A 16,356-nucleotide genomic window follows, 5' to 3' on the forward strand; every position below is an offset into this window, starting at 1 on the left:
GTAGACAAATATGGTAACAAGGCAAAAAGCTTTTTATTACACATGTTCCAGTTTTCAATATAAATACATAAAAAAAAACAGGGTTAAAACATTTACATGGACTTTCAAAAAAATAATTACATCATAAAAAAAGTACAATTATAACTTCCATTCAGTAATGTCACATACGTAAAGGGCACTGTAAATTAAGTGGCTTTGTTCAACCAGGGAATGGTCTGAGACAATTACTGGGCACTTCTTTTCAAGGACACAGATGCAGACTAGCAGATAGGAGCAGTCCTAGCCCTGAAAATAAATTAGATATTTTAGATAAAGCATTGACTCAATGGAGCAGTTAACAATAGTTTCACTATTTAGATTACTCACGTTCAAAGACAACCACAAACGGTATAATCATATGAGTAAGACTTTGGTTAAAAGATGGGACATTTTCTTAATGGGTTTAAGAGAATCATGTATGAATTGTAGATACCTTGGGTAGGCATTCAATTTAGTAATTTTGAAATTGTAATAACTCCTCTTTTCTTCTTGAGTCTTCTCCTGTCTGGTAGGAGCTATACAAAATGTTCAAATAATGAAATTGTCAGGATTATCATGTTTACATATAAATAATGGTGCAGTAAGGAAATACAGTAGATTGGCATACATAATCTCTCAGTATTTTAGTGCTTAGTTTGTTAGCTGTGTTCCAGTGTGGTAGTCAGCTGGTCAGTTTAGCACGGTGTATGGTAGGTCTAGCTTCCTAGCCACCTCCCTTTTGAACAACATACTCCATTCTCTTTTTCAATTCCAATATCTCTGTCCGAGAGTGCATTAGGAAAGGATTTCCCAACTTCCTTGATTTTTCAACACCCAGCAGGAAAAATAAAGCTTTAGCGGAATTGACAAAAACAGGCAACTATGGCAAGTTGAAGTATCCAGCAAAAAGTTTGATCATGCAAATCACAGGTATCGTAGGGAATACATGAATATGAAATGCCAGACTGAATGTTAGTTCATGGGTTATGTAATTCCGCAAACAGCATTGTTTAGTTCAATTAAATTGGCCAGCTGTGTAGCTAGTTTATCCAAATAATTCATTTGTGGATTGAATGAACAGTGTAAAGTCCATTTGCAGAAGTTGTGGTTAATGCATATATAGTTAGGAGGAAAGTAATATCTGTGATTCAGTTGTAGGTGAAATTGTGCACTATTTTCTAGTAAGATAAATGATCAAATGTAGGTTCTCACCCTTTCCTCTTCTGAAAACGATATAATAAGAACAGCACAATAAGTATAACTGCAAAAGATAAAGAATCAATCATGAGTCCCCTGTATGATCTTCAAATGGTCAAGAGAAAGTGTAATACAAATCTGATAAACATGGTAACATTAGAAAGTCAGCAGTTTGACTAGGCCTACTAGTGTAACAGATCAAATAATGTGAAGGAAACTCTTGATGGGTCACAGAAGGGAATGTTTTCCCCAGTACAGTATACAGCAAATAATCCAGTTTAGTTAGAACACATCCTTACTACATCAGGCACGTGAGTGCGTCCGCCTGTTGATTTTGTCCATCCACACTAGACGCGATCAGGACACCAGGTTGAAATATCAAAACAAAATCTGAACTAACTATATTAATTTTGGGACAGGTCGAAACACATGAAACATTCATGGACACTTAGCTAGCTAACTTGCTGTTGCTAGCTAATTTGTCCTGGGATATAAACATTGGGTTGTTATTTTACCTGAAATGTACAATATCCTTTTTTTTTTTGCTGGATCTTTGTAGAATTGAGTCACATTGTGTGTTCTCTACTCCAACAATTAATCCACAGAAAAAAGGGGAAACCTTGTTAGTTTCTAGTGTTAGATTCTGTGTGAAACTTGGAACATTGTAATATGCAGAAACATATATAAAGGACTGAAAGGGACTGGTTTTACATCAGAAGTTAATGGTTATCTGTAGGAGACAGATGGCTTTGAAATGTGTTGGGTGGACGGGAGGAAGTCACGTGATTGCTATAGGGAAAGCGGATGGACATCTGTGGATTAGGCGAAGGAGGGGGTCAGGTCAGATCCCCTGAAGTGAGAAATTATGGTTTATTACCCTCTTCCTGTCGAACCATAAGATGTAAGGATCGGAGAAAAGGAGGAGTGCCTAATGTGGAGTATATATATATATACACAATTTGGTGGTAGAAACATGTTTGTCTGAATCCAGCTGTATCGACACTTTGGGAAGAATTAAACTTGGTTAAGCTTCTCTAGTGTCCGTGAGTTATTTACTCTGAAAATTAGAACCTAATACTAGTAATATGTCCTTGTTCAGTCTTCTTCTGTGTATTTTATATAATGGTTGGCAACCAACTTTAAGGTGCATTACCACAACCGACTGGAGTGTGGACCTCATTCATCTTTTAGTCACCCCCGTGCGTATATGCTCCTAAAAACCAATTAAGAAATGGAGGTGGCGGGACTTGCAAGAACCAAGTTCTATTTTAGTGCCTGGCAACACAGATGCTCGTTCACACATGCAAGTAGTTTGGATGAAATTATAGACGTTATTCAATGTCTAAATGTATTTATCAACACTCGCACATGCAACCTGGGCGGTGTGGTCAGCATGTTAAACTCAAAAGCCTATTGGACAAATTTTTAACAGACATCTCTCACTCTCATTTGTGATTGTTTCAAATGATGTATTTCTTACCTGTGACTATGACTATGCCGATGCCGATGCCGATCACCCTTCCCATGGCTGCTGCATTCCCTGAAAGAGAGTCAGTATTGTTTGGCCAAATGTGAGCTGGAAAAATCTATAACGACAAAATACTAATCACTTGAATAATCTTACTTGTAGCTGCGTTGATGTCATGTTCACCAATTTCATGATGCCTCCCTGAAACTGCAAATACAAAATTATATAATCATGGATAGGGAGTGAAAGTTATTACCATGTCTAGACTCTAGAGAAGTCTAACATAGATGATTCAATTGATCATCAAGCCCTTGATTACACTGGGCTAGATTTACTTGGATTTGCTCTACCTTGTATAGTGGGTGGAACAGTCAATGTTATTGATGCTGATTTCAAAGGAATGTCATTGACATCTATGAAATAGAAATGCAATGGTTATTATGTGTTGCACCTTCATGCAGTGCTGTCATTTTTGTTTATATGTGTACACCTAGTGCTATGGCCACTGATGCAGACCTTTGGAACATCTACATTTTAAAAAGTTGAATAAATCCATGTAATATAGCCTACACCATCACAATCAATCCATTATTTATTTTAGACAGGTCTACAGGAACATGATATGAAGAAAATGTAGTATATTCAGAAGAACAGAATAGCATACTCTGACTTGTCCTCATGTTAAGTCGTGATCTGGCTATGCCATATGACTGTGGGTGAGACTACTGTAGTTAATTTAGCAGACAAGATTTGCTTTATATTCCGTGGCATTATTTTATAGTATGAAGAATACAATTGAACGTAGCTGAAGATAAACAATATTTTCTCAATGATTTGAGGGATTTGCAACTATTCTGTGTTGAGTGGTTTAAGAAACAAGTCCTCTTACAGTTGAAGTCGGAAGTTTACATACACCTTAGCCAAATACTTTTAATTAAACTCAGTTTCACAATTCCTGACATTTAATCCTCGTAAAAATTCCCTGTCTTAGGTCAGATAGGATCACGGCTTTATTTTAAGAATGTGAAATGTCAGAATAATAGTAGAGAGTGATTTATTTATTTCATCATATTCCCAGTGGGTCAGAAGTTTACATGCAATCCTACCAAATACTAATTGAGTGTCTCTAAATTGTTTAACCTGGGTCAAATGTTTCTGGTAGCCTTCCACAAGCTTCCCACAATAAATTGGGTGAATTTTGGCCCATTCCTCCTGACAGAGCTGGTGTAACTGAGTCAGGTTTGTAGGCCTCCTTGCTCACACATGCTTTTTCAGTTCTGCCCACAGATTTTCTATGGGATTGAGGTCAAGGCTTTGTGATGGCCATTCCAATACCTGGACTTTGTTGGCATTTTGCCACAACTTTGGAAGTATGCTTGGTGTCATTGTCCATTTGGAAGACATATTTGCAACCAAGCTTTAACTTCCTGACTGATGTCTTGAAATGTTGCTTCAATATATCCACATAATGTTCCTTAATCATGATGCCATCTATTTTGTGAAGTGCACCAGTCCCTCCTGCAGCAAAGCACCCCCACAACATGATGCTGCCACCCCCGTGCTTCATGGGTGAGATGATGTTCTTCGGCTTGCAAACCTCCCCCTTTTTCCTCCAAACATAACGCAGGTCATTATGGCAAAACAGTTTTATTTTTGTTTCATCAGACCAGAGAACATTTCTCTAAAAAGTATGATCTTTGTCTCCATGTGCAGTTGCAAACTGTAGTCTGGCTTTTTTATGGCGGTTATGGAGCACTGGCTTCTTCTTTGCTGAATGGCCTTTCAGGTTATGTCACAATATTTACTGTGGCTATAGATACTTTTGCACCCGTTTCCTCCTGCATCTTCACAAGGTCCTTTGCTGTTGTTCTGGAATTGATTTGCACTTCTCGCACCAAAGTGCCTTCATCTCTAGGAGACAGAACGAGTCTCCTTCCTGAGCGGTATGACGGCTATGTGGTCCCATGGTGTTTATACCTGCGTACTATTGTTTGTACAGATGAACGTGGTACCTTCAGGCGTTTGGAAATTGCTCCCAAGGATGAACCAGACTTGGAGGTCTACAATTTTTTTCCTGAGATCTTGGCTGATTTCTTTTGATTTTCCCATGATGTCAAGCAAAGAGGCACTGAGTTTGAAGGTAGGCCTTGAAATACATCCACAGGTACACCTCCAATTGACTCAAATTATGTCAATTAGCCTATCAGAAGCGTCAACATAATTTTCTGGAATTTTCTAAGCTGTTTAAAGGCACAGTCAACTTAGTGTATGTAAACTTCTGACCCACTGGAATTGTGATAGAGTGAATTAACTTCTTATGGCTGGGGGGCAGTATTTAGTAGCTTGGATGAATAAGTTTCCCCAAAGTAAAACGGCCTGCTCCTCAGTCGCTAATATATGCATATTATTATAAGTATTGGATAGAAAACTCTAAAGTTTCTAAAACTGTTTGAATGATGTCTGTGAGTATAACAGTACTCATGACAGGCAAAATCAAAACAGGAAGTGAGAAATCTGAGCTTGGTATGTATTCAACAAGGTTCCCATTGAAATATATATTAATGTTGCACTTCCTAGGGCTTCCTAGGGCACTTCCTAGGGCTTCCACTAGATGTCATCAGTCTATAGAAATTTTAATGAGACTTCTGTGTTGTGGGACTGAATGAGAGCAGAATCTCAGGTGAGTGGCAGTCAGCCATTTTCTGATCACGCACATTCCTCATGGTATACAATTGCTCATCAAGACAAAGGAATACTCCGGTTGAAACTTAATTGAAGCTATATGTTAGAAACATCCTAATGATTGATTCTGTACTTAGTTTGAAATGTTTCTTCGACCTGTAATAACTTTTTGAAGTTTTTGTCCGACGTAACGCTGACCAGAATGAGCGTTTGGATATGTATACCAAACGTGCTAACGAAAGGAGGAATTTGGACATAAATAACAGACATTATCGAACAAAACAAACGTTTGTGGACCTGGGATTCCTGGAGTGCTTTCTGATGAAGATCATCAAAGGGAATATTTATCATGTAATTTCTTGTTTATGTTGACGCCAACATGGCGGCTATTGTGACCAATTCTTCTGAGCGCCGTCTCAGATTATTGCATGGTTTACTTATTCCGTAAAGTATTTAAAAAAAAAACAATTTAAAATCAGACACAGCGGTTGTATTAAGGAGAGGTATATCTATAATTCCATGTGTATAACTTGTATTATAATCTACATTTATGATGAGTATTTCTGTTGAATGATGTGGCTATGCAAAATCACTGGATGTTTTGGGAACTAGTGAATGTAACGCACCAATGTACAGTTCATATTTATCAAAATATGAGTTTATCAAACAAAACATACATGTATTGTGTAACAGCAGTCCTATGAGTGTCATCTGATGAAGATCAAAGGTTAGTGATACATTTTTTCTCTTTGTGCTTTTTGTGACTGCTATCTTTGGCTGGAAAAGATGGCTGTGTTTGTCGTTTGGTGGTGACCTAACAATCGTTTGTGGTGCTTTTGCTGTGAAGCATATTTGAAATCGGACAAAGTGGTGGGATTAACAACAAGACAACCTTTAAAATGGTATAAAATACATGTATGTTTGAGGAATTGTAATTATGAGATGTGATGTTGAATTTGGTGCCCTGCACTTTCACTGGCTGTTGACATATCGATCCCTTTAACGGGATTGCAGCCATAAGAAGTTAAGTGAAATAATCTGTCTGTAAACAATTGTTGGAAATATTACTTGTGTCATGCACAAAGTAGATGTCCTAACCGACATGCCAAAACTATAGTTTGTTAACAAGAAATTTGTGGAGTGGTTGAAAAACTAGTTTTAATGACTCCAACCTAAGTCTATGTAAACTTTCGACTTCAACTGTATATGCTTAATTTAGAGGTATTTATTCCATCTGAGAAATTGCCAAGAAACTGAATCTTTCAACAGAACAGCGCAAAAGGGCTCTAACCAGAATAGAAAGAGTGGGAGGCCCCAGTGCACAACTGAGAAGAGGACAAGTACAGTGTCTACTTTGAGAAACAGACGCCTCACAAGTCGTCAACTAGCAGCTTCATTAAATAGTACCAACAAAACACCAGTCTCACCATCAACAGTGAAGAGGCGACTCTGGGATGCTGACCTTCTAGGCAGAGTTGCAAAGAAAAAGCCCTATCTTAATCTGTTTTATTTGGCCAGTCTGAGATATGGCTTTTTCAATGCAACTCTGCCTAGAAGGCCAGCATCCCGGAATCGCCTCTTCACTGTTGACGTCGAGACTGGTGTTGTGTGTACTATTTAATGAAGCTGCCAGTTGAGCTCTTGTGAGGCGTCTGTTTCTCAAACTAGACACTATGTACTTGTCCTCTTGCTCAGGTGTGCACCGAGGCCTCCCACTCTTTCTATTCTGGTTAGAGACAGTTTGCTCTGTTCTGTGAAGGGAGTAGTGCACAGCGTTGTACAAGATCTTCAGTTTCTTAGCAATTTCTCACATGGAATAGCCTTCATTTCTCAGAACAAGAATAGACTGATGAGTTTCAGAAGAAAGGTCTTTGTTTCTGGCCATTTTGAGCCTGTAAGCAAACCCACAAATGCTGATGCTCCAGAGACTCAACTAGTCTAAAGAAGGCCAGTGTTATTGCTTCTTCAATCAGCACAACAGTTTTCAGCTATGTGTTGGTAAAATTATGATTCAATGACTGAACAAATCATTTTAAATGGAACTGTAACTAAGTAAACTTATACTCTATTTTATTATATCTGATTAACAAGATAGGATTGTGTGACACGGACAAGGAGTAATTAAAGTTAATGAACACCATTCCGACTAGGAAGAAACTAATGGGTTGTGGACTGTGTAAACACATAAGGTCATTAACCTATGGTTGAACCTACAGAACTGAGCTATGGGGTTTTTAGATAAGACAGTGAGTGCATTCCTAAGTTCTCTGTTAATTAGAACTGTCAGCTCAGTGGTGATCGATAATGTTGAGGGGTCAAAAGTTACCTGGGAGTGTGTTAGTAAGTTTGAGGTGAAAAGTTAATTCTCTTTGTCCCGGTCGAGAGGGCATTCTGTTAAAGCAATGAAATGACGTCATGATTTGTATATAAACTCCCACTGAAGTGGGAGCGCGCTCTGAGAATAAATTCTGTTACCTATTATTAAAAAGACTGGTCTCCGTCTATTTTATGCAAACAAGAATCTTACAAATTCTCATAAAATAGATTGAGGGTTCTCAATTAATGAAAGCACATTGGCATAATTAAATTACAGTAACACTATGCTACCATATTTGCAAAATGGTTCTCTAATGATCAATTAGCCTTTTAAAATGATACACTTGGTTTAGCTAACACAGCGTGCCACTGGAACACAGGAGTGATGGTTGCTTATAATAGGCCTCTGTACACCTATGTAGAAATTCCATTAAATCTTCAGTTTCTAGCTACAATAGTCATTTACAACATTAACAATGTCTACACTGTATTTCTGATCAATATGATGTTAATTTTTTAAAAATGGACAAAAAAAAATGCTTTTCTTTCAAAAAACAAGGAAATGTATAAGTGACCCCAAACTTTTGAATGGTAGTGTATGCCAGTTAGGCTCTACACCTGTTGTAAAGCTGATTAATGTGCTTAATTTTAAGAATGTATTTGGCCACTTACCAAAACATATAGGCCTACATGAGGTGTGCGACTATGATATTAAAAAGTTGCAGTTTCTTGCCTTACTGCACATCATTCACAAGTGATATGCTAATATTGTCACCCATCAGACTGTTCTTGATTTAATCTCGTCTTTACATACAGTGCATGCGGAAGTATTCAGACCCCTTGACATTTTCCACATTTTTGTTACAGCCCTATTCTAAAATGGAAATATTTTTTTCCATCTACACACAATATCCCAATATGGGGCGGCAGGGTAGCCTAGTGGTTAGAGCGTTGGACTAGTAACCGGAAGGTTGCAAGTTCAAACCCCCGAGCTGACAAGGTACAAATCTGTAGTTCTGCCCCTGAACAGGCAGTTAACCCACTGTTCCTAGGCCGTCATTGAAAATAAGAATTTGTTCTTAACTGACTTGCCTAGTTAAATAAAGATATGACAAAGCAAAAACAGGTTCAAATGTTTTGCAAATGTATAAAAAATAAAACTGAAATCACATTTTCATAAGAATTCAGACCCTTTACTTTGGCAGGGATTACAGCCTCCAGTCGTCTTTGGTATGATGCTCCAAGCTTGGCACACCTTTATTTGGGGAATTTCTCCCATTCTTCTCTGCAGATCCTCTCAAGCTCTGTCAGGTTAGGTTGGATTGGGAGTATAGCTGCACAGCTATTTTCAGGTCTCTCCAGAGATGTTCAATCGGGTTTAAGTCCGGGCTCTGGCTGGGCCACTCAAGAACATTGAGACTTGTCCCGAAGCCACTCCTGCGTTGTCTTGGCTGTGTGCTTAGGGTCGTTGTGCTGTTCGAAGGTGAACCTTCACCCCAGTCTGATCCTGAGCGCTCTGGAGCAGGTTTTATTCAAAGGATCTCTAAATTTGTGCCGTTCATCTTTCCCCGGATCCTGACCCGTCTCCCAGCCTCTGCCGCTGAAAAACATCCCCACAGCATGATGCTGCCACCGCCATGATTCCCCTTAGGGATGGTGCCAGGTTTCCTCCAAACGTGATACTTGGCATTCAGGCCAAAATAGTTAATAGTTAGTATAGTGTGGGGGCTGTGCTTTGGCAAAGTGGGTGGGGTTATATCCTTCCTGTTTGGCCCTGTCCGGGGGTGTCCTCGGAGTGGGCCACAGTGTCTCCTGACCCCTCCTGTCTCAGCCTCCAGTATTTATGCTGCAGTAGTTTATGTGTCGGGGGGGCTAGGGTCAGTTTGTTATATCTGGAGTACTTCTCCTGTCCTATTCGGTGTCCTGTGTGAATCTAAGTGTGCGTTCTCTAATTCTCTCCTCTCTTTCTCTCTCTCGGAGGACCTGAGCCCTAGGACCATGCCCCAGGACTACCTGACATGATGACTCCTTGCTGTCCCCAGTCCACCTGGCTGTGCTGCTGCTCCAGTTTCAACTGTTCTGCCTTATTATTATTATTCGACCATGCTGATCATTTATGAACATTTGAACATCTTGGCCATGTTCTGTTATAATCTCCACCCGGCACAGCCAGAAGAGGACTGGCCATCCCACATATGCTCTCTCTAATTCTCTTTCTTTCTCTCTCTCGGAGGACCTGAGCCCTAGGACCATGCCCCAGGAATACCTGACATGATGACTCCTTGCTGTCCCCAGTCCACCTGACTGTGCTGCTGCTCCAGTTTCAACTATTCTGCCTTATTATTATTCGACCATGCTGGTCATTTATGAACATTTGAACATCTTGACCATGTTTTGTTATAATCTTCACCCGGCACAGCCAGAAGAGGACTGGCCACCCCACATAGCCTGGTTCCTCTAGGTTTCTTCCTAGGTTTTGGCCTTTCTAGGGAGTTTTTCCTAGCCACCGTGCTTCTTCACCTGCATTGCTTGCTGTTTGGGGTTTTAGGCTGGGTTTCTGTACAGCACTTTGAGATATCAGCTGATGTACGAAGGGCTATATAAAATAAATTTGATTGATTGAATTTGATTAAATCTTGGTTTCATCAGACCAGAGAATATTGTTTCTCATGATCAGTCCTTTAGGTGCCTTTTGGAAAACTCCAAGCGGGCTGTCATGTGTCTTTTACCAAGTATTGGCTTCGGTCTGGCCACTCTACCAGGCCTGATTGGTGGAGAGCTGCAGAGATGGGAGAACCTTCCAGAAGGACAACCATCTCCACAGAGGAACTCTGTCAGAGTGACCATCAGGTTCTTGGTCACCTCCCTGACCAAGGCCCTTCCCCTTCCCCCCCCCCCCCGATTGCTCAATTAAACCGGGCAGCCAGCTCTAGGAAGACTCTTGGTGGTTCCAAACTTCCTCCATTTAAGAATGGAGGACACTGTATTATTGGGGACCTTCAATGCTGCAGAAATGTTTTGGTACTCTTCCCCAGAACTGTGCCTCGACACAATCCTGTCTAGGCGCTCTACGGACAATTCCTTCGACATCATGGCTTGGTTTTTGATCTGACATGCACTGTCAACTGTGGGACCATATACAGACAGGTGTGCCTTTCCATATCATGTCTAATGAATTGTATTTACCACAGGTGGACTCCAAGTTGTAGAATATGTCATAACAAAAGGTCTGAATATTTAGGTAAATAAGCCATTTCTGTTTATTTTTTTAAAACTGTTTTTGCTTTGTCATTATGGGCCATTGTCTATAGATTGAGGATAAAGCTGTAACCTAACAAAATGTGGAAAAGGGGAAGGGGTCTGAACACTTTCCGAATGCACTTGATACTAAATAATGTGTGAAATTTGTTTTGATTCATAATGGACCATTATCACGCATCAAAACAGGGGCAGGGGAAAACAATACATGTTATTGATGCACGTATAGCGGACGCTAATAGAGGACGCTTTTCCTGTGCCAGCCAGGTAGGCTATACTTCTGTTGCTTTTCTTTACAATGTGCTTAATATTAGGAAAGTTTAAATAAATAGTAGGCCTAACCTATAGAAAGCTGATGGGATCCTATTTTTAAGAGGCCATCACTCGGTTTTCTCATGCATTTGCATAGCCTATAGAAATGTTAAGCAACATGCTCTCATGAAGTGTTTAATTAGATTTTCGATTACATTTGCATTGATCGTTCTGCCCCTGAACAGGCAGTTAACCCACTGTTCCTAGGCAGTCATTGAAAATAAGAATTTGTTCTTAACTGACTTGCCTGGTTAAATAAAATAAATAAAAAATGTCAGTGATTAGAGGGACAATAGAGTGCTGAGTATCAGACAGAGTTTGGAAGGCTACTAATGACGATCAGCAGCATCAGCGCTTGGAGAAGCCTAATTACTGTGACTAAACGGTCAAGTGGAATTTGGCTGCCGTCATGACTCGTGATCGGCAGTAATACGGTCACCATAACAGCCCTATGTACACTAATGTTAACATTAAAATAATCACTTGAATTAGCTTACTTGTAGCTGTGTTGGTGTCATGTTCACCAATGCTATGATGCGTCCCTGAAACTGCAAATGATTATATAATCATGGATAGGGAGTGAAAGTTATTACCATGGTCTAGACTCGAGAAGTCTAACATAGTTGATTCAATTGATCGTCAAGCCCTTGATTACACTGGGCTAGATTTACTTGGATTTGCTCTACCTTGTATTGTGGGTGGAACAGTCGATGTTGTTATTGATGCTGATATGGTTGTTGGTTTCAAAGGAATGTCATTGACATCTATGAAATAGAAATACACAATGGTTATGTATTGCACATTCATGCATACACCACTGTTACATGTTACACAGAGGGATTTAAATAAGAAAGATCAATGACAATGTTCCTTATGGTGCAACCCACTGGGCACGCAGTTGAATCAACGTCATTTGTCAACCTATTGTGACATGGAATCTCTGAAAACACGTTTACCAAAAGGAGTCACTGTTCAAGCAGCAATCGTTGAACTGTGGCTTCACATTTTACTTCAATATACCTCTTTAGTTAAGTTAATGGCATGACATTGAATCAATGACGTTGATTCAAACATACCATTTTACTATCAACATTGAAAGGTGAAATAAAATATGTCTAGTCAAATATTAAATTAATAATAATTTCAAACACCCAATATTGACTATAGACCCTTTTCCAGTACACGACACACTGTCGTCATGCACAGATGCTCACGACACTTGGCGGCAGTAAGAAAGCCATTGCCATCTGCGCCCATTCAACAGCCTAAATTTAGGTTTTTATTACTTCTAAACAAAATGTTGGGGTTCTGATCCGCTTACAATTACATCTTGATTCTTGCTTGAACAGTCTAATATTTTTTGGTTGTGATCTTTGCAAAATAATTGCAGCAGTTGTTAGCTGGAATGGTAACGCTCATTGACATTGGCTAGCTTTTGCTACAGCCTAAGAGCCATTTTACTGGTTGAAGTGTTTTTGTGTTTTTTTTTAAAGTATAATGCAGTTGATTTGCAATGATGACAAACATTAAGCAGGACATTCATACGAGCCTTAAAATCCAATTATAATCCAAAAGTAGTGTGAAATGCACTCATAAGCAACATGTAAAGAGGCTTTTTTTTTGCTGCCGTTCTATAAGAACTGCATGTTCTGCCGCCAACTTCCGTACATTGCCCTCGTGCAGCAATGTTTGCAAACACAGAAAGGGGTCTATAGGACGGAAAAGAGTTAACATTTCTACATGGAATTTTCTATGCAAATTTCAACAAACATTGTTCTGACGATTATGTTGAAATTTGATTGATGTAACAACCTGTTAGTCAAGTAATTAATTGTATTTAAGTTGAAGTTTTAGCTCAATTGCAATGCTTACAACACTGGTTGGAATAACAAACAGTACTGGTTGATGACTTTTTGCAAATCCAAATGCGTTTTCCATGTCACTCACAATAGGGTGACAAATTACATTGAAACAACATTGATTCAACCAGTGGATGCCTGCAGTGTCTAGATGTAGGGTGTTGGCAGATCATTTATCAAACATAAATGGAATCCATACCTTTGCATGCAGGAGGGAATGAGTTGTATTCACCATCTTCTTCACACTCAATGGATATGTTTCCAATGAGGGTGTAACCTTCATCACAGGAATACTGTATGACATCCCCATACTCTGGAAACTGTTTGTCAGGCTTCTCTGAGATCATGCCATTCATTATATCAATAGGTTCTTCACAAGTTACCACTGAGGGAGACATACATGGGTGCATTATATTTGTTAGTGCTGAGCGACCAACCAAATTATAATTTTTGGGCTATTAAACTACTAATTGACCAAAGTCTTTTTTGTGAGCCAGATTCGCCGTTTCTCTAGACCGAAACCAAATCATTCACAATAGAAATCAAGTCGAGGGGCAAATCGCAATTGCATGCATACTCCTTGCATCTCCTAATTGAACATTCACCATTTATCTCTAAAATAATAATAGAACGCAAACCAGACTCTAAAAAGCACTAATCGTTCAGCAGTAATTGGTGTTCTTCATTCAAACAAGTTCAATGCCTAAGATGTCCAAGGTGTGTCAAAGGGAACTGTAAGATTTACCTTCACATCTTGATCTTCCACTCCAACCTGTGGCATAACACTGCCTGTAACTTGATCCCTGAACTTGATAGCTAGAGGTGGAGAGAGCATGTGTGTGGGAGGGGGGTGGTCTTGCATTGAATCTTTGTGCAAAATAATTCCCCCATACTATGATGATACATCAGATATTGAAGCATACTCACCCTTTATCACAAATTGCTCTTGCTGATGCACCAAAAAGCGTCCCTTCCTTATAAAACTCATATGTCAAATGTGGCATCTCCTTGGGTGCACCGCAGTCCTTCTCTGAAATTAATAATCAGCGAGGTAATGGAAGCATTAAAACAGTCAACCAACAGTAAACACTCAACAATCGCACTTGACAGAAGAGGGGCTAGTATTTTGCCGCCTACGTTTGCAGATTAATTCCAGGGTGCTCCACTCTCCACTCGTGCAGGTGATGCTTTCAGATCCTTGCGCTTTCATGTAGCCGTTGGTACATTGAAACAATACTTCCGAGCCCTCCGGAAAATCGTTCTTTAGGAGCGCAGCATTCGTTAGAACGACATTTTGATTTCTCTCCACTTGTGGTTTGGGACATTCAGCTGCGAGGATATGATACAGTAAAATAGGTAAACTCCGCACACAGACAGAATTACGTTAGCCAGTTCAAGTTAGCAACGTATGTAGCTAGCTAAGCAAAACATTTTCAGGTAAAACTTCTATCAAACTTATCTAGGAAAGGGTTACCATGGCTAGAAACACACTCACAATTTCCACTTGTTATAAAGATAAGGTATATCAAGCACTTGGTCCATGAATTTGAATAAAACATTTTAAAGTCGAATTTATGTGAAGACAAGTCAGTGTCTCGACCTAACAATTTCTCTCTATTCTTGTTGCGTATCTATCTATAGCTGACTAATCAGTCCCAGACCATCGAAGACTTCAACAGTCTGTTGATGATCATTTCACTTTATAGCAGCTGTGCTGGTCTTGACGTAACACCACGCGCAGCGTGCCCCTCCCGGGCCAGTGACGTACCGTGGTGAGTTAATCTTTGTTACTCATTTCTTTGGACCCGCCACACCTCTATAGATTTCAATGCCAAAGTCTAGCCCAGTTGCTGACTAATTCACTACGCAAACACCATATAAAATCATTTGTATCTGAATAATTCATTGGAGACCGAAAAAACGAAGTGAAACGCACTCTGAGACCATCAAGACCCATTCTCACCCCATTGGCCCTTGGTATAAAGTCTAATAATAATAATAATAATACATTGAAAGTAATAACCTAATAATACATTATAGTAATACATATTTATAATAAATAACTAGTAATTAAATATAATATCCCAACGTGGAAATGTGGGTAATATTTGATTGATGTGTTGATCAATGACATTTCAACCAACCTATTCACCCATTTAAAATTCCCAATGTGTTATCACTATATGCTTTTGGCCATCTAAAAGCAAAACAAAATTCCAATGAAAAAACGATCACATTTTTGGTTTAGTTGTCATCTAAATGTGTTATCACACTGTGCTTTCAACCATTTGAAAGCACAACAAAGTTCAAATGGGAATACAATGTCAGATATGTTGTATTTATTTTTACTGTGCTTCATCTAATAGCACATACTGTAGTGCAAGTGATCAGTGCTGTTTGAGATTCTGTGCCAATTATTATAACAATTGTGAAGATCTCCACAGACCTGCCACCTTGCATACTATCCAACCTGGTCTCAGCGCAAAACATATTATATTTTGTTAAGTACATGCTAAGTAGGTATAAAAGTAGATAAAAGTAGTAAGTAGTAGCAAATCTGCTAAATTGCTAAAGTTGTCCATGATGAGATTCAAACACGCAACCTTACGGGTTGCTAGACGTTTGAGTGTTCGAATCTCACCACGGACAACTTTAGAATTTTAACTAATTAGCAACTTTGCAACTACTTAGTGAGTTAGCTAACCCTTCCCCTAACCCTAACCCTAACCTTAACGCTAACCTAATGTAGCATATCATACTAAAGTAGTCGAACATAGCATATCATACTGTATTAAACAGTGGTGGACGTTGCTGTTTAACATGCGGGAGGATGATTTTTTATTAGCATGATTTTTTCTATTACATTATATTGGATGACTGTCTTTCATATTCCATTCACCCAGCTCAATGTAACATTGATAGATTTAGGCTACTACATGATACTTGAATTTTGCCTATACCCATCATGAGGTTGCTACAACCTAGCCTATGTACGATATTTTACAACGTAGGTGCACAGCTTGAGAGAAATTTTAATAATCAAGGTGACAGACACATTCAATACCACCTTGCATATTCTTGCCTGCATGTAGCTGATCTAGGGTGTAGTCATTCGTCCAACAGTTGCAAACTAGAGTTTCTATTGGACAAATTCAGGCATGTTTATCCCCGTTTCATTCCGTTTAAGAAACGGTTTTCAACAGAATTGGCGGAATGAATACACTCATGATCACAAACAAAAACAGT

The 16,356-nt window shown here is 39.2% G+C and overlaps 1 protein-coding gene across 14 annotated transcripts; it reads right to left on the reverse strand.

The window, feature by feature from the left end:
- Positions 1-16: 16 nt before the first annotated feature.
- Positions 17-14,884, reverse strand: im:7151449 (complement decay-accelerating factor). Of its 14 annotated transcripts, XM_021569538.3 has the most exons (13): positions 14,606-14,884; positions 14,248-14,439; positions 14,038-14,140; positions 13,856-13,926; positions 13,310-13,495; positions 11,938-12,015; positions 11,749-11,799; positions 3,034-3,096; positions 2,840-2,890; positions 2,696-2,755; positions 1,231-1,279; positions 473-554; positions 17-285 (listed from the first exon to the last, which is right to left on the reverse strand). In XM_021569538.3, the coding sequence occupies exons 1-12, from the start codon at positions 14,667-14,669 to the stop codon at positions 491-493; spliced, it is 1,032 nt and encodes a 343-aa protein (XP_021425213.3). In that variant the 5' UTR covers positions 14,670-14,884; the 3' UTR covers positions 17-285; positions 473-490. The 14 variants fall into 14 exon arrangements, with proteins under 14 accessions (XP_021425213.3, XP_090062059.1, XP_021425215.3 ...); XM_090205933.1 differs by lacking the exon at positions 473-554; XM_021569540.3 differs by lacking the exon at positions 11,749-11,799 and having other exon boundaries at positions 14,606-14,845.
- Positions 14,885-16,356: the final 1,472 nt, after the last annotated feature.

The sequence above is a fragment of the Oncorhynchus mykiss genome, chromosome 17 (assembly GCF_057628025.1).
Source record: "Oncorhynchus mykiss isolate SJ-2025 chromosome 17, ASM5762802v1, whole genome shotgun sequence".
Taxonomy (NCBI): domain Eukaryota; kingdom Metazoa; phylum Chordata; class Actinopteri; order Salmoniformes; family Salmonidae; genus Oncorhynchus; species Oncorhynchus mykiss.

Coding starts and splice junctions, on each gene's coding strand:
- im:7151449 (XM_090205929.1), bottom strand. CDS start 14,669: ATGTTTTATTCAAATTCATGGACCAAGTGCTTGATATACCTTATCTTT. Junction 12,016..13,309: donor ATTCCCTCCTGCATGCAAAG/GTATGGATTCCA, acceptor TCTATTTCATAG/ATGTCAATGACATTCCTTTG. Junction 3,097..11,748: donor TGACACCAACACAGCTACAA/GTAAGCTAATTC, acceptor TCTATTTCATAG/ATGTCAATGACATTCCTTTG.